The sequence below is a fragment of the Gambusia affinis genome, linkage group LG04 (assembly GCF_019740435.1).
Source record: "Gambusia affinis linkage group LG04, SWU_Gaff_1.0, whole genome shotgun sequence".
Lineage (NCBI taxonomy): Eukaryota > Metazoa > Chordata > Actinopteri > Cyprinodontiformes > Poeciliidae > Gambusia > Gambusia affinis.
The window spans coordinates 29,083,284-29,104,804 of record NC_057871.1 but is presented as its reverse complement, the minus strand read 5'-3'; the positions used below and the strand labels follow the sequence as shown (position 1 = coordinate 29,104,804).

Genomic DNA, 21,521 nt, shown 5'->3' with positions numbered 1-21,521 from the left:
TGGAGAACCCGGAGAGAATCCACCATGCACAGGGAGAACATGCAAACTCCATGCAGAAAGACCCCGGACCGGGAATCGAACCCAGGAAGGCAGCAGTGCTACCAACTGCACCACTGTACTGCCCATTGCAGTGACGTGCGGTCAGGGGAGGCAGGTGAGGCAGTGCCTCACCTGCCATCATGGAAAGAAAGAAAATATATAATCATAAAGTAATTTAAATTGTTATATTCATCCGGTGGTTTGTACTAAAAAATATTTATTTTTCATGTAGCTTCACCAATTTCGATTTTTATTTGTTCAAAATCGCTGAATTTTCTTATTTTCCCATTCAAATGCTTGGGCGATGCGGTGAGGCAGCGAGCTCTGCCTCACCTTGGATTGCGCAACCCCTGGCTCTGCGCTGGCTGTTGCGGAGAGAGCATGTTGCTGTGCGGCGTCAATAAAATGGTTTAAACAAATTTAATATGTGAACTTATTTCCAATAATTTAGCTTATGTATATAATGTACAGTGCTTTTTGTCACCAACTGTGTTTGTGTAACGTGTTTCGTGTAATGAGCGATTATAAACGGCAGAGAACAGGTTCGAGGTGAGGCAGGCAGTTCTCTTGCCTCATGGCAGGGGGCGCTCAAGATCCCAGACGTTCGTCTTGTTCACTCCTCAACTGCCGAGTAAGTGACAGCGAGCTAGGCTAAACGATAAGGGAAGCAAGTCAAGTGCAGCGATAGATTATAATAGAGATAGTGATTTTTTTCCTCTCGCTTATCCCGACTTTCGACATGGATGACTACATTACAACACCAAAAAAGTTTTCTCAAGTGGACTTTCAATCGAAGCAGGAGATAATATGTGTGTTTTGTGAGCTACAGTTTGTATGTGTAAGGATGCAGAAGTGAAACATAACCTGTAAACTGCTGTCAATCTATGCATCTATTTGCAAATCTGATTCTGATGACGTCAGTGCCTCACCAGCCATGAACCTCACCGCACGTCACTGGCCCATTGAAACCAGTACGACTGAAAAAAAATACAGAAACAATCAACTCAGTTGATTTTTATTCAATGGAACATTTAATGTTGCATACATTGGTTCCAACATACAAAGTGCAAAGAAAAACAACTAATCTGGTCCTGTGGTTTTGTAAATGAATAATATTAGTAGAAAAGGCTGCATTAATATGGACAAAATGTTAGCTACCTTCCAAAGACTATATTTGGTTTCATAAGACCTGGTGGATATGCTCTCTCACTCAAAACAAGACAAGTTTATATGAGGAGTCGCTCCAGGTTCCTGATGGTGGAGTTATGCATCGTCTCCGCCGCAGAGCAACAGCAGAGCCTTCCTGTAGTCGCCGCCGGTGTCTCCCTGCCATCAACAGGAAGAATTATGAGCCTTTTGGGATTTCCAACATGATTTTGTGGGGTTATTTGTTACCTGTACATACCTTGATCATTGAATGCAGAGAACAGGCAAACATCTTCCTGAATTCGGCTCGGATGTCTAGCAAGTCGACTTCACTGCGGCTCACCATCACTCTAATGAGGGTGTTGTCGTCTGTCCCTGCTCCCTGAAACACACACACACACACATCATGCTGCTGGACCATCAGCTGGGTCCCTGCAGCTTCCATGAACTGCCAGTCAACAGATGGATGAATTGTCAGTCATCCGTCTGTTGACTGACAATTACAAACCAAATACACAGAGTTCCCACATGATGCCACACTTCCTGTATCCGGGTTTCCTGCCGCCATTTTGACAGGTGGAAGCAGCTTTCCACTTCAAGAACAGTGATGGTTGGATATTGTTGGATTCAAGGATGTAAAAACAAATGTGTGTAAGGAGATGTTTTCATCACATCCAGTGAAGCTGAGCAAACTTTGTTACTATAAATTGGGAGTTGATGAATGTGGCTGGCTAATGTCCAGAGGAAACAAACACAGATCATCCAATACGGCACTGACTGACTCTGATCACTTTATTAGTGGTGAGGATGTTTTCAAATGTTTCTAAATGTAACCAAAACTGTTACGTTTCACAAACTATGAAATGCAAGTATAAAATGTAGATGTGCAAATATTAATTTCTTCTTCTTCTTGCAACAGCTGCAACAAAAATTACATTCAGAGTCGCTGCTGAACTTCGGCACATGCAATCTCCATTTATGTGACCATATTTATAGTCACATAATGTTAATAAACAGAACTTTCTCATTATATGTCAGACGTAGCAGGTAGTGGAGAATTCTTGTGAATATCTGATTATTAATGCATCTTTTTCCGTTTCTGGTGCTATTTTTTTGAGACACAGATCAACTTCACACACTTTAAATGCAACCACACATCAGTTCTCGTTGTCACAGCCGATCACATCGTCATCCTCCTCGCTCTACGACTATCAGCAAACAAATGACTTGTTGACTGTTGCTAGTTACTGAACTGGTTCTCTCAAAGAGAATAAAAAGCCTTAAAAAAACTCATTTAACTCTCAGTAATGATGCTCTTCTGTAACGCTGTTCACTGGTTGCCTACCAAGATGGCGCATTTCTGCAGTAACGAATTTCCAGCCTGGTCTTACGGGAACTTTGTATAAATTTAATTAAAAAAAAATGTATAGTAAAACAGTGTCTTACTTTCATGGCGAAGTAAAGAGTCTCCGCAAAATAGGCTGGAACGCTCCTGGCACACTTCACTTAAAAAACAAAAAACAAACGCAGTCGTTTAGAAGAAGAAACAGAGAATTAAGCTAAAACGCTTACAGAAGGTGCCTACATTGAGGCTGGGTTAGTTTTCTTACCCACAGCCAGGAGCAGGTCCTTCAGGCCTCCAGATGTTTCCCTCTGAATACTCTCCTCCATCTCATATCCAGACATCTTCATGTAGGCATCGAACACTGAAACACAGCCCCAGATTTCAGCTCGACTGAAGAAGGTCAGAGGTCAACCTTAAAGATGTCTGAGCCACTGGTATAAAAGTAACTTTTAATGAGTTTATTTTGCCTGTTTGTCTCAAAGAATAGAAAAGCACTTGATCCAAGCCGCCATCAACGCTACGTCGTGTTCAGAATCAGCTGACATGAGAAAACAAACCTTTCCTCAGGTGCTGGGCGCTCCGGTTTCCCAGGATGGTAATGAACGACTGTTCATCGGTCCCATACTTCTCCTCTCCTGCTTTAAACAGAGCCTGCAGGCGGGTACAAAAACACCTACAACAATCACGTCGTTATAGATGGACTCTGTCGTTTCATTTAAAACCTTCATTTAGGAGGGAGAACATTTTGAAATGAATGTCCTGAAATTCATCAAACAGTTCAGCAGCCTTTAATGAAGCCTTGAGGATTGATAAGTAATGAAAAGCATGAGCTAATTCGTATAATCTATTCCTCTGTTACAGTCAGCAGGTAACGTATGTCATATGGTCTACCTCAGGGATCAGGTTCAGTTCCTGCTCTATTTACATTACATGAAGAACAACATTTCTTTTCATCACTATGCTGATGACATCCAAATGTTGTCCTCTTTTAACCCCGGAAAGCTTTTTAAAAATATATGACTTTTTTATTTCCCCCATCATCAGCAGCTGTGCTTACTAGGCTTAGCATTAGCGGCAGGCTATGTTATGGTGAACCAGCTGTAGCAAAACCAAGAGCAGGTAGGAGGAACAAACCTCCTGTCAGTCATAAGAGTGACTGACAGCGCTAAGACCCTCCTCCCTTATAGTATATGACGAATGAAGTACAGTTACTTTAAATTACAACCATGGCACAGTTGTCCATCTGAAAGTTTGTGGTTTCAGTTCCAGATGTTGATGTGGCCTTGGAAAAACCAGTCAACCCAAATTTATAGATGAATTATATCTAAATGATATTTTAAATTGTTGTTTTGCTGACAGATGGTTGGTAGATTTTGTCGGTTACAGACCCAGCCGAACTGGTCAGGTATGAAATAGCAAAGTGGCAAAACGACTGTTGGTGGTTCCCTTTTATTTCTGCACAGGAAAGTTTTCATTCATCTAAGCTGCATTAACTGGTTTGTCAGACTAAATGCTGGAGTTCCTGTTGTCTCTTGTTTTATCAAGTTTAGTCTTGTGCTCTTTTCCCCGTTGCTGTCATACAGCTCTGAATCAATATTCAGATACTGTGTGTGATGTGATGCAACCTGTCAAAAAGACAGTAGCAATTTTATTTATTTTTTTTATTTAGGAGTGATTATGTTAAGAATTTCTCTTATAAAATTGCAGCATGGATTTTAACAAGATGTTTTTCCTGTCTTTCAAAGCCAGGATTTGTTTTATTTCCCTGATAAAAAAAACAAAAAACATCTTTAAATCCATTTAGAGGCACTGGGCTACATTTCTGGATTGCATTTATGTTGCAGTAAAAAAAAATAGAAAGAGATAGAGAGAGTGAGATGAACAGATCTGTCTCTGAATCACAAAGTCAAAGAAATGACACAAAATGGCTCTTAACTGCCTTCATTCAGGAGAGCTGATCAGAAGATCCTGCGTGATGCTACACCATCATTACAGAGAAAACTAAATACAGCCTCACCTGAGCATCAGTCTCGATGTTGCCCTCCTGGATTCCTGTCTGCCTGTTTGCCTGGAAGGAGATTTTAAAAATACTGTAGAAACAGAAGGAAGGAGAAAAACCAGAGAAGAGAAACTACTCAGACTGACCTGAAGGAGAATCACCAGGAGTCTCTTGAAGTGACCTGATGTGTCCCCACATACATCCTCCTCCAAGTCGTCATCATACTCTGAGGAAAACACAAACACAACAACTGTGTATCAAACATTTTGATTTGTTCCCAACCCAGGAGCTCCTTCTGTTCACCAGAGACTAAAGAACGTCTCCTGTCCAGAACGTTGGCAGAATGAACATGTTGAGCTTAAATGTCCTTGACCGAGAACAAACAAGCGTAAGACAACTACATGTTGTCTACATGTTGTGTTAACCAGTCGTATCATGACCAATCACTCTCTTGATGACAACAGCATCAAGAGAGGAAACGTGTTGTACAAATGTCACAAGCTGCAAAAATTAATTTGCCGAACAGAAACACAGCAATTTGATTACAAAACACGGTAACACTGTATTTGAAGGGTTGTGCATAAGGATGACGTGACACTGTCATCTGTTATGAATATGAAGGAGTCTTTGGAGACACTGTGTTTATGACTGTCATGAAGTGTCATTTGGTAAATAATGACACTTTTAATGCAAGTTCATTAAAAGGGCTTAATGGCTTAATTAAGCCTTAATTTGCATGAACAAACTTACTCACATGGGATTTTAATTATATTTTGTGTAGGAAACACAGTGATTGTAAAGTCTTGAGCACATTTGTAAAGGAAACGCATCATCTGCAACCTAATGTTGGACAACAACCTGACTCCAAATCAAGTGCTATAATGATGCTTATGGTGCACGAGATCCACCCTCCATCTGTTTTGATTTGAATGAATCTATCATCTCTCTCCATAGTGAGCCCATAGAAAAAGTCAAAATACAGGAACGCCAGGGGTGCAGGGGTAAAGTACTCAACCCACATAATCCAACAAAAATACCCAGAAATAATCCAGCATTTATTACAACAGATTCCTAGTCGTGTAATGAAGCTGCACTGACTCTGCTCTCTGGAACTGAAACACCAAACCAGTTCTTAACAAGACTGGAGCCACATGCTCAATCTAGTACTGGAAGTGTTTTGGTGGGACAAAAAGTCCTAATAGCTGTTTATGTTGAACAGTTTCTCATCCAAATTATAGTGTGGTGATCTCAAAGAGCTCCGTGTCAGGTGATCAACACAGCAACTGTGGACGCCTCACCTTGTCTGTAAGCAGCAACTATGTCCTTCACCTGCTGAGCTGTTCTAGAGGAAAGTATCTCCACAAGAACCTTCTCATCTGTTCCTGCCCCCTACAGTTCAAAAGAGGGAAATGTAAAAAAACAAACAAAAAAAACAACAAAAAACAGACAAGCATTCAATTGAGAGTCACTGAAAGCTTTAAATCAGCTTCATGTCCGATACCTTGATGGCATTTCGAAGGCAAGTCACGTCATAGGTGAGAGGCGGAATCATAAGAGCCACGATCAGCGTCTCGAATTTACCGCCCAGCTCTCCCTTCAGGTCGTCCACCAGATCCTGACATCATGAAGAACACATTATAGTTACCGCATCACAATGCACCTCAAAAACTGTGTCAGGTGCGTCTCTGTTTGAGACTTATCCCTGCAGGGTCAACACAGGGGCTGGTGCCCATCTAAAGAGTTTACTGGGTGAGAGGAAGGATACACTCTGGACAGGTCACCAGTTCATCACACACACACACACACACACACACACACACAGCTAAAGGCAATTTAGAAAGACCAATTACCCTTACAGTCATGTTTTTGGTTCTTCCTAAGCTAGCTAGTGACTTTTCTTTGTAGTCATCTTTGGTTTCATAATCTGTCTGTAGCATCATTTCTAATAACTTAAAGCTTTTATAGAGTAATGATGTTATAGATGGAGAGTGAAACAATTCCCCTCTGAAGTCAGACCCAGTTTAACCAGCTGTTTGAAAAACATTGGAGTCGGCTAATGCCACGGTTAGCTGCTACGCTACCTGCTCTTACTAATACAGATTGACTGTATTGCATTTCTAAACATTTGACACCTTTAAATGTGGTAGCAATGTGTTTAATGCCAATCATTATGTGGAACAACAGCCTGAGATAAAATCTCAGGAGTTCAAATATTTTTTTCACCTAAAGATATCAGATAAGGCAGCATACCCAACTTTTTATGCTAGAACATTCCTGTAGATTAAAATCTAAAGCAACCCCATGAAAAACATTAATCTACCTGAGCTACTACTGCCATCTGAAGAAATGGCAGTAGTAGCTTCCAGTCAAAAACCATCAGAGTCAAGAGGAGTGCCTTACCGCTGTCAATCATGCTTGTGCACTCTCTGCTAACTGTGCTAATGGTGGAGAAACAACTCACCGTTACAGAAAAACAGTAACTGTTTTCCTGTAACAGTTAAACCCAGGCTAGTTGGCATGACTAAATAGCCTGAGCATTCACAACTGGCTCTGCTAGATGCACCATAGCCAAGAGCAAATGAGGGATAAGCAGCGTCACACAGATGATGATTGACAGCGCCAACACCCTCCTCATGGTTCTGATTAGTTGTTTCTAGTTAGCACTAGAAACAACTAAGAAGGTGATTTAATAACGTTTTTAACATGCAACGACTTAAATTCAGGACACCACACAGTAATGTCTAGGGCCAGAGTGATGTCAGGTTCACTCTTCATAAGAGGCTAAAGGTCAAGCTCTACAGGAACATACACCCTGACCTTTCCAAACAGAGTCTTGTAGGCCGCCTTGATCTCCTGTCGTTGGGCGTTGCTGCGAGCAGTCAGCAGCTGCAGGATGGCATCCTCGTCGGTCCCTATGGCAGCAAACGCCATGGTTACTTAGGCGAGCCACGATAGCGACTCTCACATGACACCCATGTTATGTAACCACAATAACAAGCCCCATCCATTTAGGAGGATTCTCGGTTGGATCAGCGTAACCCACACAAACACGGCTCAGCGTCGCAGTCAGCAGGTCTGCTTGAGCCCACAGAGGAGTTTCATGTTACCCTCGGCTGCTCACGTGTTCATGACTCACTGCTGGCTGAGTGGGTGGGATGACTGCTTACTACACCGGGGCCGATGGAGGAGGGCCTTCCATAAAACATTCACCGGTCTGCTGCAGATTTGACCGCAGGATGAGGATCTTACCCAATCCTTTCATGGCTTTGTGCAGAACCTCAGCATCTGCACTGGCATTGAAGTTAGCGCTGGCTTTAACAGTTCCTCTGGTGGCCTGAAACGAGGAAATTATGGAAAAAAATATATATACTGTATATATATCTTAATTCATTCAGCAGATTTCCACTAGGTCAACTTACACCTTTAACTTAACTTAATCAGGAAAGAGAATCACATGTTATTTACTATTAAACAGTGGAATAGAATAGGCTTATGGTACAATGACTTTGAACATGAATAGTACTGCTAAAGATTTATTGAAAAGGCTACTTTTCATCTGCTTGTAATTCAGTACATTTATGTCTGTGTGTAAATAAAGACACGTTTTAAGTCAATTCAGCGCTGTATTCTGTATTGGATTTATTTTTATACCTGAGAATTCAGAGTTCTGATATTTGAACTTCCCATTCCAAAGTTCATGGAATAGGAAGTTTTGTGAACACTCCTAACCCTAAAATCTGGGTTAGGAATGGGTTAGTGCATCCCTAACCTGAACAAAAATTAAAATGTAAATATATAAAAAAAAGACTAGCCAGGTACAATAACAGAAAATTTTTAAAATATGTTACCAAAGGGGAAAAAACTCAAAGTTCCACCATACAGTTAAAATGTTCAAATATCTAGACATATTTTTGGATGGCAAGCCTGGAAAAACAAAAAGCAGTAAGACTTGTGTACTTGTTAAATGTTATGTATTTGTTCTGTTTATTCTTTTAATATTTTAATTAAATTTTACATTTTTATTTGACACAAGAACAAACATTTTTAACAAATCTCTCAAACAGAACCAAACTCAGCAATCTAACCATGTCTGCACTGCAGGTTGGCATTCAAAACAATCTAACATCTCAGCCTGGATGTGTTGATGCGGTTCCTCCCCTTAGATAATATTTGCTCTGTTTCCGAGAAGACTGACAGCCAATCAAAACACAGTTCTGCTGTGAGGAGGGCGGAGCCACTGAGAGCGAGAGCTGAACAGCCGGCCCTTCTGATTCACTACAAACCATCTGCTCTAACAGTTGATGCTTTTGCACATAACCCGTCACTGTCTTTACACCGTGCATTTAAAAACCAGGCATCTGCTAGTTGTTTATGTAAGTTTATACATTTAGTGCAAGCTGATTTTTGAATTCAGTTTAGAGATAAATCAAAGCACAGAAGCATGAAGCTAAAAAGAATAACTGCAATTCAGTTTGATTGTCAGTCAGTTGACCTGGATATAGCAGAAATTGTGAAAGTAGTAGACTAATGAGAACTGAAAACAATAATGTAATATAAGTCAACCTTCTAATAAATTTACAGTTAAACAATGTTGTCCGCGCATCAGATCAGATTGTAGCACATCTGCATTGAATCAGTGAAGGTTTTTTTTTTTTTTTCCATTGAAGAAAGAGATGTTTGGAGAGGAAAACCACTGGAATGCTTCTGGAATTCTGTTCCTGAAGTCATGGAAGGTGGGCGGGGGCAATTACTGCCGGAGCTAACAAGGAGAGCTGTGTCGATTTCAGAAGGCAGGAATGCCAACATGTCAACAGGAATCTCTCTCCATCAACGTCACTAGCTAATCAGCTGGTAGCTCAGCTGTCAAACAGCTGATTGGGAAGGTAATTGAACGTCTAACGGGATATGTGGGATTTGTCTACTGAGCGAGTTCAGACATGGAGGCAGTCTGAGCCTCAAGCCGCTAAATCATAGGCAGCATCTCTCCTCTGTATTTATGTATGCCAATATGACAGGGAGACCCTCATTATGTCATGAAATACGTTTTAAATATTAAATAAATTTCAATATGAGCAGCTTGGATGATATGAGACCTGCCCTCCAACAGCGTTTCCTGGAAACCATACGCAGCTCTGACAAGAAAGTGGAAAATTATTGGGATGTTTTTGCACTTTAAACTTTTTTTTTTTTACATATTTGTTAAAACAGTGTCATGACACATATAAAATATGAGACAAAAGAATCTGTGAAAAGATCAAGCTCCTCTCCCTCCTCCTTGTGCCGTAGTTGATCTGAAGAAATGCACCACTCCCGGTCAGAAGCAACCAATCAGAGCCAGGAGGAGGGTCTTAGCACTATCAATCACCCTCATGTACTCGCTCCCACATGTGGGAATGGTGAGAAATAACTCACCATTACCACAGGAAATCAGTTTTGATGGCTATGCTAACTAGACTTAGCATTCTCACACATGGGCTTGTTTGACAGCGCTAAGACCCGCCTCCTGGCTCTGATTGGTTGTTTCTAGATAACACTGAGTGAAGGGAGAGGAGCTCAATTTATTCACAGATTATCTGTCTCACGACATAGAGACAGTTTTAACAAATTCGCAGGAAAAAAAAGTTTTTATAAAAGCTGTATACAGAGAGCAGCTTTAAAGTATTAAATTAACACAGGATGTTGTAAAAAGCTGGTTCATATGAGCTGAGTGTGTTTAGTCAGCCATGTAGATATTGAAAGTAAGCCTGTCTGTTAGGAGGAAAAATTAAACTTGAAAGTGCAACAATTTAAATAATGAAAAATACCTTTGATTTAAAATATTTCATAACTATATACTCTCTTCACCTGCATGCAGTGTTTGTTTGCTAAAGGCATTTAAAAGGTTCAGCTTTAGTCTCATTTGACTGAAGCTGAAAGTTAAAAGTCCAGTTGGTGTTCACAAACTCCACACTTCTGAGTTTGTGGTGGTAGGACAGCAACTCTTTCCTGCATCCCTTCCAAACAACCGGTCGCCATAGAAATCACTCCTGAAGGTTGCTATGGCGACCCAACAAGGTGCCCCTCTATGTTGTAGTCCTCCAACAACTAGCAAAACTCTGTTAAGTTCTGTTTATATCTGGCTGTGTGCATAAAACTATGTTTATACAGTTACTGTTTTCTTTTTGTAATTTCCTGACTTTTGAATTTCAATGCACATCTGCCTTTCTTTACATGATTTGTTTTCATCCTTTTAAATTCCCTACCACGTCCCATTTACACCCAGAGAAAGCAGGAAGTGGTGTGTTGCTAAATAAAGTTTCGCAGACACACCGAGCAACTTAAACAGGCGGAGTGGAAATTAAAGCACACAAAATGGATGTTGAAAACATCCATGTAGAAAACATAAATTTTGTAATTTGAGATCTATTTTTCCTCCACTAAATAAGTGTACTAACATTAAAGTTTTCATCATCTTAAAGTGTCCAAGGTGAAACATTGTTGGGGGGGTTTTCTGCAGTTACTTGAAACATGAAAAAATATATATATCAAAGTGTGAAAGCTTTGAAAACCCAATGAAATGTCTGGATTCAGTTTCAGCCGAGAGACTGAAGCATCATAAAAGACGTCCTCCCATCGGATTATTAAATCTGAACGCTTTAATTTGGCTGTTTTATTGGAATGTTGATACAAACTCCACCCTGGTGAGGAGAAACACGGCTGATCTGCCTTTAAGAGAAGGAGGAAAGGTCGAAATGAGCGCATTAAAGAGCAGAGAGGGATCCAGGGCCCCACCCAGTGGAAACAGAGCCCACAGTGAGTCATCCACCAAACTTCCCCAAACGAAAGCTATCTGTTTGCTGAACATGTCCTTCAGTAAACACCATATCTGATGAAACTTGAAACATTAATGTGGCTAAAAAATATATATATTCATTCAAATTCAACACAGTTGCAAGAAGCCAATAAAATACCGACTCAACATGTTTCTTCATTTAGAAAAACTGAAATCACTGCCACATGATTTAGTTTAAAACACGATAATTAAAGTTAAGACTACTGACAGAGTGGTTTTACTTTGTAAAGTCTAGTATAAAAAAACATCTGACTGCAAACAGAGAGGAAAAGCTAAAGATCATATCGTTGGTGGGCGTGGCCACAAGTTCAGACGGATTAAAAATCGAGGAGTCACATATTTGCATAAAAAACTGATTTAATTCTAGACTCTAATTCAATACATGTTTTTAATATATTCCCCGAAATTCTTTTTGACGTTAGTCATAGCTGTAATGAAATAACTTACCATTTTGAAGATCTTGGGAGGTTTTCCAAGTTGATCTGCAGATAAACAGGAGCGTTAATCAAAACTTTGACCTGAACATCCATTAAATAATAGATTCGACCAGCTTTAACCCTGTTTCCTGCTCTGTCTGCTCTGCGGTCAGGCAGCTGTTAACCTTGCCAGAACCAGATGTCTGTTGTTTTTTGGGTTTTTTTACTGTTACTGTTCTTCTTCTTTTTAATCTTCACAGGTATGAAACAAAACTTTCTCAGATGCGCAGAAAGTTTTCCTAAAGTTGCCCAGCTGAGCCGGATGATCCGGATCTGAACCGGATGAGCGGGACTTACCGCTGAGCTGTAGCCGTCAAGAAAAGCTCCGAGCGCAGCCTGCAGAGAGGAGAGAAGGACGGGAGGAGGAAAGCCACTAACATAAACTCTGTAGTGCACGGGCCACACCCCGGTGCGTCCCGTGACGCCACGCAGCTTCTTCTAAAAGCATTCTGGGAAATACGGTTGTCATAGAACCATAATTTCATACTTTAAAGTTTTCTGGAGCTCTTTTAAAGTTTTTTCTTTTTTTCTTTTTTTCCCATGTGCCTTCTGTCCAGTTAAGTGCGTCACAAACGCATTTATATTCCTTTGTTCTTTCTCCCGTTACCAAACCTTCTGATGTGACTTTACATAATAAGGCAACACAAGTAGTTTGTGTATAATCGCGAAGCTGAAATAAAATGATGCATTCTGTTGATTTTGTTTGACAATGTTCTCAAACAGACCTCAGGAGAGCTTCACTGAATCCCTGCATTAATACTGAGAATGTTTACTCCCAGCTGGACTTTATTTAACCATTAGTTGACCTCTTCACAGACCAGTGAGTGCGCTGGGTTTTATGTTAGTATGAGAGTAAAGGGAGCTGAGGGGAAGGGAACAAAAGCATGCTAAACTTTTCAGATTATTACTTGAGCAAAATTTTGCCAGCCATTTATAGTCTCCCAAACATTTCAGCGTTTGGGTCTGACATAAAATTAAAAAAAAAATCCAAAGAAAATGCAAAATGATTTGTAGCATGAATATTTGGGTGAGGTACTGAATGCATATACACATAGGTTCATCCCCTGAGTTTATCAGTCATTTTAGAGTCTTAATGATTGAAGTCTGAGAAAATAAAATATAAATAAATTAGGATTAACTCATTTGATTTTAAGTTTTACATTATTTTGCATGTTTCGCAAAGACAACTCCAGAGCTGCCTTCAGTATGGGGCCAATTGTAGGAAGACCTCTTCCTGTTAGAGCTGCAGTGAAGGCTGAAAAAATAGGTGAAAAACACATAATTTTGTTCCTAAAATCTAATTAGGTTTGATAAGACTGACATTCATTCAGCCTGGAGATGTTTTTCCTCACCACCTGATAACTATTAGGTTATTTCATGTGTAAGTCTTAGGCTGCAAAAGTCTCCACCTAAAAAACAAAAAAAGAATATTCAGAAATGCACATTCACTTACGTTTAGATTGTCTCCTATAACTTCTATATGTTGTTTTTCAAGTTGCAAAAACAATAAGGCCCTGGGTTTGATTCCCGGCCCAGGTAGTGCATGCTCCTGCTTCTCTCGGGGGTTCCTCCCACATGACTGTCAGGTTAATTGGTTAAATTCTCCTTAGGTGTGTGTGTGTGTGTGCATATGGTTGTTTGTCCTTTGTGTTGACAGACTGGCGACCTGTCCAGTGAATCCCTTCCTCTCGGGATTGATGGATTGCAGGAAACCGAAACCAGAGCTTTATAGGTTGCCACTGTTGGCAGGATGTTATTTTAATATAACCAGACCTGAAAGAGGATCAATCCATACAGCATACCTGAAACCTGATAGCAAGTCTTTAAATATTCATTAGTGTTAAATATCATAGGAGGACCCTGCTAACAGACAGAAAACATTTCACATTAATACAGACACTAGAGGGCTGAAAACTAAATCGCATTCAGGTGCTGTTATGAGGAAACAAAACCAGACTCTTGTCATTTAAGAATATCACCATGGAAACAAACTATGCTGATTGGCATTGTTAAGGGAAACACTGTGGAGCCTTGTGGATTGGTATCCCGAAAATCCTCCTCCCACTGATATGTCACCATATAAACAAAAAGACTTCTAGAACATTCTAGATTTAGGTCTGGAATTGTTAGAGAACAACAAGTTGTGCAAAACATACCAAAACACTGAGCAGTTGGACATGTGCAATCAAATTTTAGAGCAGGTCATGTCAAGGGTATCTGGACATGTCATGGTGCATTTTAAATATACCCTGAAACCTCACCCTAATTTCATGCTGTATCACCAACGTTTGGTGAGTAGTTGAGGTCTTTTTTTGGGGTGTATATTGTTTGTTCATTGGTCATGAACAAATAACTAATTATGGCTCTTCTGTCCTCACTTGAATACAAGTGAGGACAGAAGAGCCATCTGACACTGAAATATGTACAGTTAAAATAAACAAACACTCTCCCTAGATTTATGTTAATATTTTATCAGATAAGAATAGTGAAAATACAGGTAACTGTCAAACAAATTACAATAATGAACATGTTGGGTAAGCACTATGTTCTCATTAGGCAGTAAACAAAGATTAAGAGTTCAACCTGAAAAAAGAAATCCTATTGTTTGAGGTAAGGTCATTGTTCAAACTTGATTCATACTTGGTTACAGCCCCATCTAGCGGACAGAGTTGCGAACCAGCGAAAGTGAAAAAAGTAGCTGACTCATTTATAGAAGATGCAGACAGTCGATAGTCCACAAAAAATATGTAGCTCAGATATTTCTTGCGTTGTTACTTTATGAAATTTTTTTGTACTAAAGTGTCTTCCTCTAATTATGTCTCAAATAGTCTGGTCGTCTTAGTCTCATTCTCGTATTAAGAGTTTTTGTCGTTTTCAAGAAAGTCTATGGTTGGTCCTGGGTTCAGCCCGTACCTATTTTAAAGCCTGTGTCTGGGTAATTTCCACGTCAGAAACCAGTTATGAAAATTAAAATTAGTAATGTAAAGTCCTAAATTCAATAATAAATTATATATATGTGTGTAAATGTATTATGCATGCAAATTTGTATTTATATATAAAATTATTACTTTTAATGTTTAATCTAGATTTTAAGGCTCTTATTTGTATTACTTCAATTGTTTTATTTATTGTAGCAGATAGATAGATAGATAGATTGATTGATTGATTGATTTCAGCTGAATTTGTTTGAAATTACCGCCATTCCCCTCTTTCTTGAACCTTCTTCCAAGTCGCATCGTTTAAATCAGAAGCAGATATGAAAATAAAAAAAGAAAAAAAAAAGCTTTATTTACAAAATGACATTATGCAGTCACGGACACTCGAGTTGAGAGAATAACAAATACAGTTGAATTCATTAAGCAGATGAGAAGTTTGGCTCTGACATAAACCCTGAAGCGATCAATACGTCACACCTTTGTTTCCAGAAATAGATTCAACCACTGTGTTCCGGGGGGGAAAGAGGCGGCATTTATCTTTCATTTAATTATTTTCCACAACAGTGACGCTTGTTCTTTGGATGTTACTTTGTTTAGAAGAATACTAAACAAAGCTAGCTATTTGCATTTACCTGGATTTTAATTATAAATGCGCACACCAACGGTTATTCTTTCCGAAAGTCCCCCCAACGTCTGATGGAGAATGGTTTGATCCGGTCTATAAAAGTTGGGTGCGCCATTCGCTCCCGCTGACAGGTCTGAAATCAGAGGAAGTTTTCTAGTCTAACGGTTTATCTGCTGAGTCACTGCCAAGCCTTCTGAACATGGAGTGGACTGCGATGGAAATCAACCCCGAGGTGGGGAAAACGGCTGTGCCATTAATAGTTTAACTGTTTTTCAACTAGAACCGTGAATTTTAATATTTTGTTTTAATTTTATTTTAGATGCTGAACAAGGTTGGTATTAAACGTTAGAATCAATAATGGCGACAGTTGGTAACCGTTAAATCCAACCGTCAGGTAAGTTTCACAGCAACTCTTAAGTCAGGACTGTTGCACTGAAAACAGAGTACCGGCAGGTTTCTGGTGGAGGAATATAAAGTTGACTTATTATTGTGGCGTATTTAATAAATTCTTGTAAGCAACGAGCGGTGTGAGTGCGTGAGTTATTAAAGGGCGACAGCATCCTTCCTGTCTGGGCTGCAGGGTGTGGTCTGGACCCCGACCTAGCATCTTCCAGTCGCCTCTGTCGACATATCGCTCTCATTTACTTCCAGGCGTGAAGCTGCTCGCTCTTAATGAACGACTTTTGCGTGTTTCAGATTATGAGCAAGCTCGGTGTGAGTGGACGCTGGCGTTTCGTTGATATTTTGGGTCTGGAGGGTGAGCAGCTAACTGCCGTCCCGAAGCCATCCTGTGCCCTGATGCTGCTCTTCCCCCTGACGCAACAGGTAATTCATGGCGAGCTGGGGGCTGTTTGGGTGGGATGCCTGGGCAGGCAGGGAGAGAGAGGGGTAAGAATCTCAAGACTCAGTCTGACATGCTGGGAGTCAACTGATGGTCAGGAAGTGAATCAGCAGATTTCTTGTGTCCAGATTGATCTGTAGGCTATTAAGGGCCAATCTCTCTGATCAGATTGTAGTAATACAATTTAAACTCATCAATTCAATACAAATCATGTATTTCAAGGAATCTGTTAGGGGTTCTGTGGGTTTGGCTAATGGAGATTCAAAATGCAGTTTCTCTGAAAGTTGAAACATTGGAAACCACCAATAAAGTCAAAAGTATCCAGTTTATTTTCATAGTACATTTCAGCAACATGGCAGTTCAAAATGCATAAAATCATTAAGAAGAAATCAAATGCATCATAGCCAACACATCAGACAATCTATTTTGTCAAATGTTGAAATTAACAAACATCAAATGTCAAACATCAATTCTCCAAAGCAGCTTTTGGGATTTTGGTCTTAATTTAAAGGAACTCAGTATTGCAGGTGTTTAAAGTTTGTTCTAGCATAAAGAATTTTTGGTACAAAAAAATGTTAGTGAACTGAAAAGCGAATCCATTTACAGTATGTGTTCTGAGTAATTGTTTCTGTTCATGTTGCTTTGAATTACACTGGCATGATGGCTAATTTCAGCTTTACTCTGGATGTCCAGAGTCCAGATTCTGTGTTAAACTCATTTGGCAGACTTTTTTTATCTGAAGACTTTAGAAAACTGAACCCTGGTTGTTTCCCTGTGAAGCAGAGGTTGGACCATTCAGATTATTTTTCAGAAGTGGTTTAAATCCCTTTCGATTTATCACAACAAATATGTGGATATGTAAGCAGCCCTTTCTACAGTGCCTGCCTCAAAGTTGACAAAATGTTTAAACCCTTAAAGGAAGCTACATTTTCCTGAGTTAAAAGCATGGGTTTGTTTTCATATGGGTCTAAAACATGAACTAACAGGTAGTGTCAGAATTCCTGGTTTCTTTTTGTAAGTATTGTGAAAATGATTTTTAAGCCTTTGACTAGTTTTGGGGGGGGGATTTAAGCAGTGTAACCTGGACTTGTATTAACTGGTGGAAATTTGCCTGTCATTTGTTTCCTGCAGAAATTGTCAACTTTCAGATTTCTCCTGATAAACTGCTTGGTTGTACAAATCTGAAATGCCTCCCAGATATAGAATGGACAGCCTTGTTTTCATTCAGTGAAACTATGAATGATCATTACCAACTGTTGTGTGAAGCAGAGTTGGCTGCAGATGAACTCAAACTGTATCTGTGTATGGCAGCATGAGGCGTTCAGGACCCAGCAGGCAAACAAGATTTCAGGAGGCTCTGACGTCTACTTCCTGAAGCAGGTCGCCTCTAATTCCTGTGGCACAATCGCCCTGGTGCACGCCATCGCCAACAATAAGACCAAAATGACTTTTGGTGAGTGCAGCAATAAAATCCTTTTCGTATTTTGTAGTGGTAATGGTTAATCTTTTTTTAAATTTTTTTGAGGTTAAGCTAAAAATAAAACTTGTGTAATTTGAGGTGTTTGGTGCTTTGCATCTACTAGTTGAATCTTGATGAACAGTAGTTGATGAATAGTAGTAGTTGATGGACTCTACACATGAGAAACAGTTTTTGTTTTTTTTTCCTGGTCTATATGTAAACAATACTTCAACCCTGTAAGACCCAGTGTTGTAATATTACAACTCCATTTCAAGCAGACAAATGTGACTTTTCTCCTTGGATTTTGCACAACCATGAAGCTTGAACATTTTTAACTTTTGAAATGCCATTTAATAGGAAATGTGTTTCCCTTGACAGGGTTGCAAAATACCAGAACTTGAAAAACCTTATCCAAGCAGGATCTGACAGTACTAGAATAATCAAAGTAAATCATTTCACTTTTTTTGGTAGTCACTAAAACATCTAGAAAACATGAACATGTCATTTTTGTGCAAAATGTTTTCTTTTTTTACAAAAACAATTCTCAATTGGTGTTTTCCCAGTGTATTATTAGCCTGGTGGACCACTAGGCTTTACTTGTGACCCCACCAGGCTAATCATTTTTATATAGGGTTTTTATAAACTGGTGATAAAGACGGATTAGGCTAGGTTTATAGTTTACAAATTGATTTGGGGTTTTGGGGGTGAGCATCAGTTGTGCTGCACCAGCCTTTTGTCCATTTCCAAATGTCTGATTGTGCACCTCCAAATTTCTGTAGCATAACTTTGTTTTATTTTTTTAACCATGGTGGATTGCTCTCCCACCAGACTTGCAATGTTTCTTGGGGGAAACCCTGATATCATATTTTAATCTCTAAAATATTCCTACAAAACAGTCCATGGTTGAACTTCTCATTTGTCTGTTTGGGTCTTCCAGGCTTAGTCAGTTATAAACTTATGAAATATTCACATTGGAGAAACATTCACCTGTCTCAGAGCAGATCAGATAAAATGTAGTGATGGCTGACTGTGCTTGAGCCGACCACTTTGCTGACTTGACAAATGTGGTGTTTAGAGAACGGCTCAGTCCTGAAGACCTTCCTAGATGAGACGGCAGGCATGTCTCCAGATGAGCGTTCCAAACATCTGGAGGGAAACAAGGTAATGTACAGACTAAAGAGAAATGCTTTGTAACATGCCACTCTGTTTTTCAGTAAATGAAATAACTTTTTTTTTTTTTTTTTTTTTTTTTTTTTTTTTTACATGAACCCAAAATGATCCAAATTATCAGTCTTGCATGATTAGTTTTCTTTCTGCCATACGGGGGTGCTATAGGCTGAATTAACATTGACACAACCTGTCAAATCTCTTCCTCTAGGCAATCTGTGAGGCTCACAATGAGGTTGCAAGAGAGGGACAATGTCGGGTAAGATGCATCTATAAACTGTGGCAACAGTTTGATATGAGTCGTACCTTTAAACCAGAAACTCTTCCACTTGTGTGTGTGTGTGTGTGTGTGTGTATATATATATATATATATATATTTATATATATATATATATATATATATATATATATATATATACACTAGTATTAGAAGTTCTGAGATAAACCACTGACACACTTTTTTTTTTCTCTAATGCAGCCAGAAGGTGAACAAGTAAACTTCCACTTTATTGCCTTTGTGAATGTGAACGGAGAACTCTACGAATTTGGTAAGCATGTGAACACTTACCCTAATCATATTTTTGACACCGATTCATAACGGAGTGATCTCTGTATCAAAGATGGGAAGATGAATGGACCAGTGAACCATGGAGCAACCAAAGATGAGACCTTTGTCACTGTAAGCTAAAAAAAACTTAACTTTTGCATAAATTGTTCTCATTTGGTGGCAAACTGGCTTATAAGTTGCATATGAAAAGCATTCAAAAGATCTCTATTGTAAGATTTTTCATTTTATCCTAATGGTATCAAGTCAAAAATCATTTTTGCATTTTGAAACGTAAGAATCCACTTTGAGTTTTTTGTCTGCAGGATGCAGCCAAAGTGTGCCGCAGCTTCATGGAACGAGAGAAAGATGAAGTCCGCTTCTCCGCTGTGGCTCTCTGTCAGTCTTAAATGATCATGTGACCAACTCAAACAAATTGTAAGCGACATTGTTCTACAGCATTTACATCGCAAACTGTTAAGAGATGATCCACAGTGGTCTGTGCTCCTACATCTGGAGGCACTATGCACTAGAACACATTTCATCCCCTCAACTGTAACGTGTTTAGCATTAGCACAAAACTCTGAACTTTATTTTGCCAGTGTTCCAAGCTTATTGAAAAGGATTCACAAATGCCACTGAGCTGCGAAACATCACCTGTGCATGTCATTAAGTTTTTTTATTTTTTTATGTTCATCTGTCAAACTTCAACTGCTTTAACACCTTTTGTGCCAACAAGATTAAAACTGGAAACTACTTCCTGTTCTGCATGCCTTTAGTTGTCGTGGTTTACAAGGACTGGGCATTAACAACTCGGCTCCATTAGTTTCACAGTATGTAATTCTTAAGTTGTTTTAGGTCACAGTTTCAGGAAACTTGAGTCTTTTCCCCCATGGTTTTGAATGGATTTTTGTGAAAATGGTTCTAGAATCAACAAGAAGCATTGGATAATTTCAGATTATCCAGACATCTCATTAAAGTGACTTTCTAGTTAAAGTGCTCTTGTAGACTGGGTTGATGTGCTATTTTAAGGTAACAGCTTCAATTTTTTTCATTTGTTTACCTTTATGCACTTTTCAAATAGTTTGCTGCTGTTCAGCTATGGCTATTTAATAAAACTGAATTTAAAGTTGTGTGTCAGGAGCGTGTATTTCATCACTCTGAACTCTGTAGTCTAAAGGCTGCAATGACTCTGCAGATTTTTAAAATTTTTTTATTTTTCCTCACTTAAAACCTCATAAGATGAGCAGCATGTGACTCCACTGCTGTGCCTTAATGAATAATCCAGATTATTTCAAACTATTTAAATTATGAAACTACCCTAAAATCATGATTTGCCAAATGGTAACTTTAACTTGTCTGTCCTACAATATTTGAGTATGTTTTAATTAAAGGGGCAGTATTATGTGAAATTGGCTTTTGGCTTACTTCAAACATATGTGGCGTTTCTTTAATGTCTGTTTTAAGAAGTAATTTATTCTCCCATGACAGCCATCTGTGCAAAACACCTGGGTGTAAACTACACCCAGAAACTTATTTTTTTAGTTTTTCTCTAAGGCTAACATTAAATCTACATCAAGATTTATTTGTACTTGTACACTCTTGCCAGGTATTTTTGAGCCTCAAAGGACCACCTTTGAGGAAAAAGATCCTCAGAGCTACAGGTTCCAAACTTCTGCCTCAGCAGCCCTCCCCCACTCAGTTCCTTCAGACTAGCCAGCAGCAATTGGCAAACACCTGGTGGAACTCCACATCTGCTGAGCTCACAGCAGCTACTTGGTGAAGCACTGGTAAAAATGTTAGGAGTGATGGCTTCCTGAATGTGAAGTGTTGGAAAGTTTCTTGGAGAGGCTGAAGCCAAAGATGAATTACAGTAAAATTTCTTAAAGCATATTTGAAATCTACATTTATACTATAAAACACTATGTAGCTGGAAAACACAATACTGCCCCTTTAAAGCACATCACATCCTGCCTTTGGATGCTTGATAAAATTAAAGGCCCAAAGCCAATCAGGATCTGTACACATAACAGTTGAAATTGATCTTAAACTTCAGTACTAAATCTAGTGTTTGGCATGGATGACCACTGTAAATAGATCATGAACTTTATC

General features: G+C 39.3%; 2 protein-coding genes across 2 annotated transcripts; one reads left to right on the top strand and one right to left on the bottom strand.

The window, feature by feature from the left end:
* Window positions 1–1,038: 1,038 nt before the first annotated feature.
* Window positions 1,039–13,418, bottom strand: anxa5b (annexin A5b). The gene is made up of 14 exons (XM_044115738.1): window positions 13,291–13,418; window positions 12,135–12,173; window positions 11,809–11,843; window positions 7,779–7,863; window positions 7,347–7,441; window positions 6,031–6,144; window positions 5,828–5,918; window positions 4,676–4,755; window positions 4,548–4,598; window positions 3,088–3,181; window positions 2,796–2,891; window positions 2,632–2,690; window positions 1,445–1,567; window positions 1,039–1,365 (listed from the first exon to the last, which is right to left on the bottom strand). Exons 3-14 carry the CDS (start codon window positions 11,809–11,811, stop codon window positions 1,303–1,305), a joined length of 954 nt encoding a protein of 317 aa, XP_043971673.1. The 5' UTR covers window positions 11,812–11,843; window positions 12,135–12,173; window positions 13,291–13,418; the 3' UTR covers window positions 1,039–1,302.
* A 2,079-nt stretch (window positions 13,419–15,497) lies between these two features.
* On the top strand, window positions 15,498–20,542 carry uchl1 (ubiquitin carboxyl-terminal esterase L1 (ubiquitin thiolesterase)). Its single transcript, XM_044115737.1, has 9 exons — window positions 15,498–15,630; window positions 15,718–15,729; window positions 16,095–16,223; window positions 17,551–17,692; window positions 18,774–18,859; window positions 19,077–19,124; window positions 19,344–19,413; window positions 19,486–19,544; window positions 19,736–20,542. The coding sequence occupies exons 1-9, from the start codon at window positions 15,598–15,600 to the stop codon at window positions 19,817–19,819; spliced, it is 663 nt and encodes a 220-aa protein (XP_043971672.1). The 5' UTR covers window positions 15,498–15,597; the 3' UTR covers window positions 19,820–20,542.
* Window positions 20,543–21,521: the final 979 nt, after the last annotated feature.

Bases quoted from the DNA above. Each gene is read 5' to 3' on its own strand.
- anxa5b (XM_044115738.1), bottom strand. The intron at 7,442-7,778 runs GTAAGATCCTCA...TTGCTGCCATAG, and splicing joins CAAAGCCATGAAAGGATTGG to GGACCGACGAGGATGCCATC. The intron at 4,756-5,827 runs GTGAGGCGTCCA...TGTTTTCCTCAG, and splicing joins AGTTGCTGCTTACAGACAAG to AGTATGATGACGACTTGGAG.
- uchl1 (XM_044115737.1), top strand. From the start codon at position 15,598: ATGGAGTGGACTGCGATGGAAATCAACCCCGAG. The intron at 19,125-19,343 runs GTAAGATGCATC...TCTCTAATGCAG, and splicing joins CAAGAGAGGGACAATGTCGG to CCAGAAGGTGAACAAGTAAA. The intron at 19,545-19,735 runs GTAAGCTAAAAA...TTTTGTCTGCAG, and splicing joins AAGATGAGACCTTTGTCACT to GATGCAGCCAAAGTGTGCCG.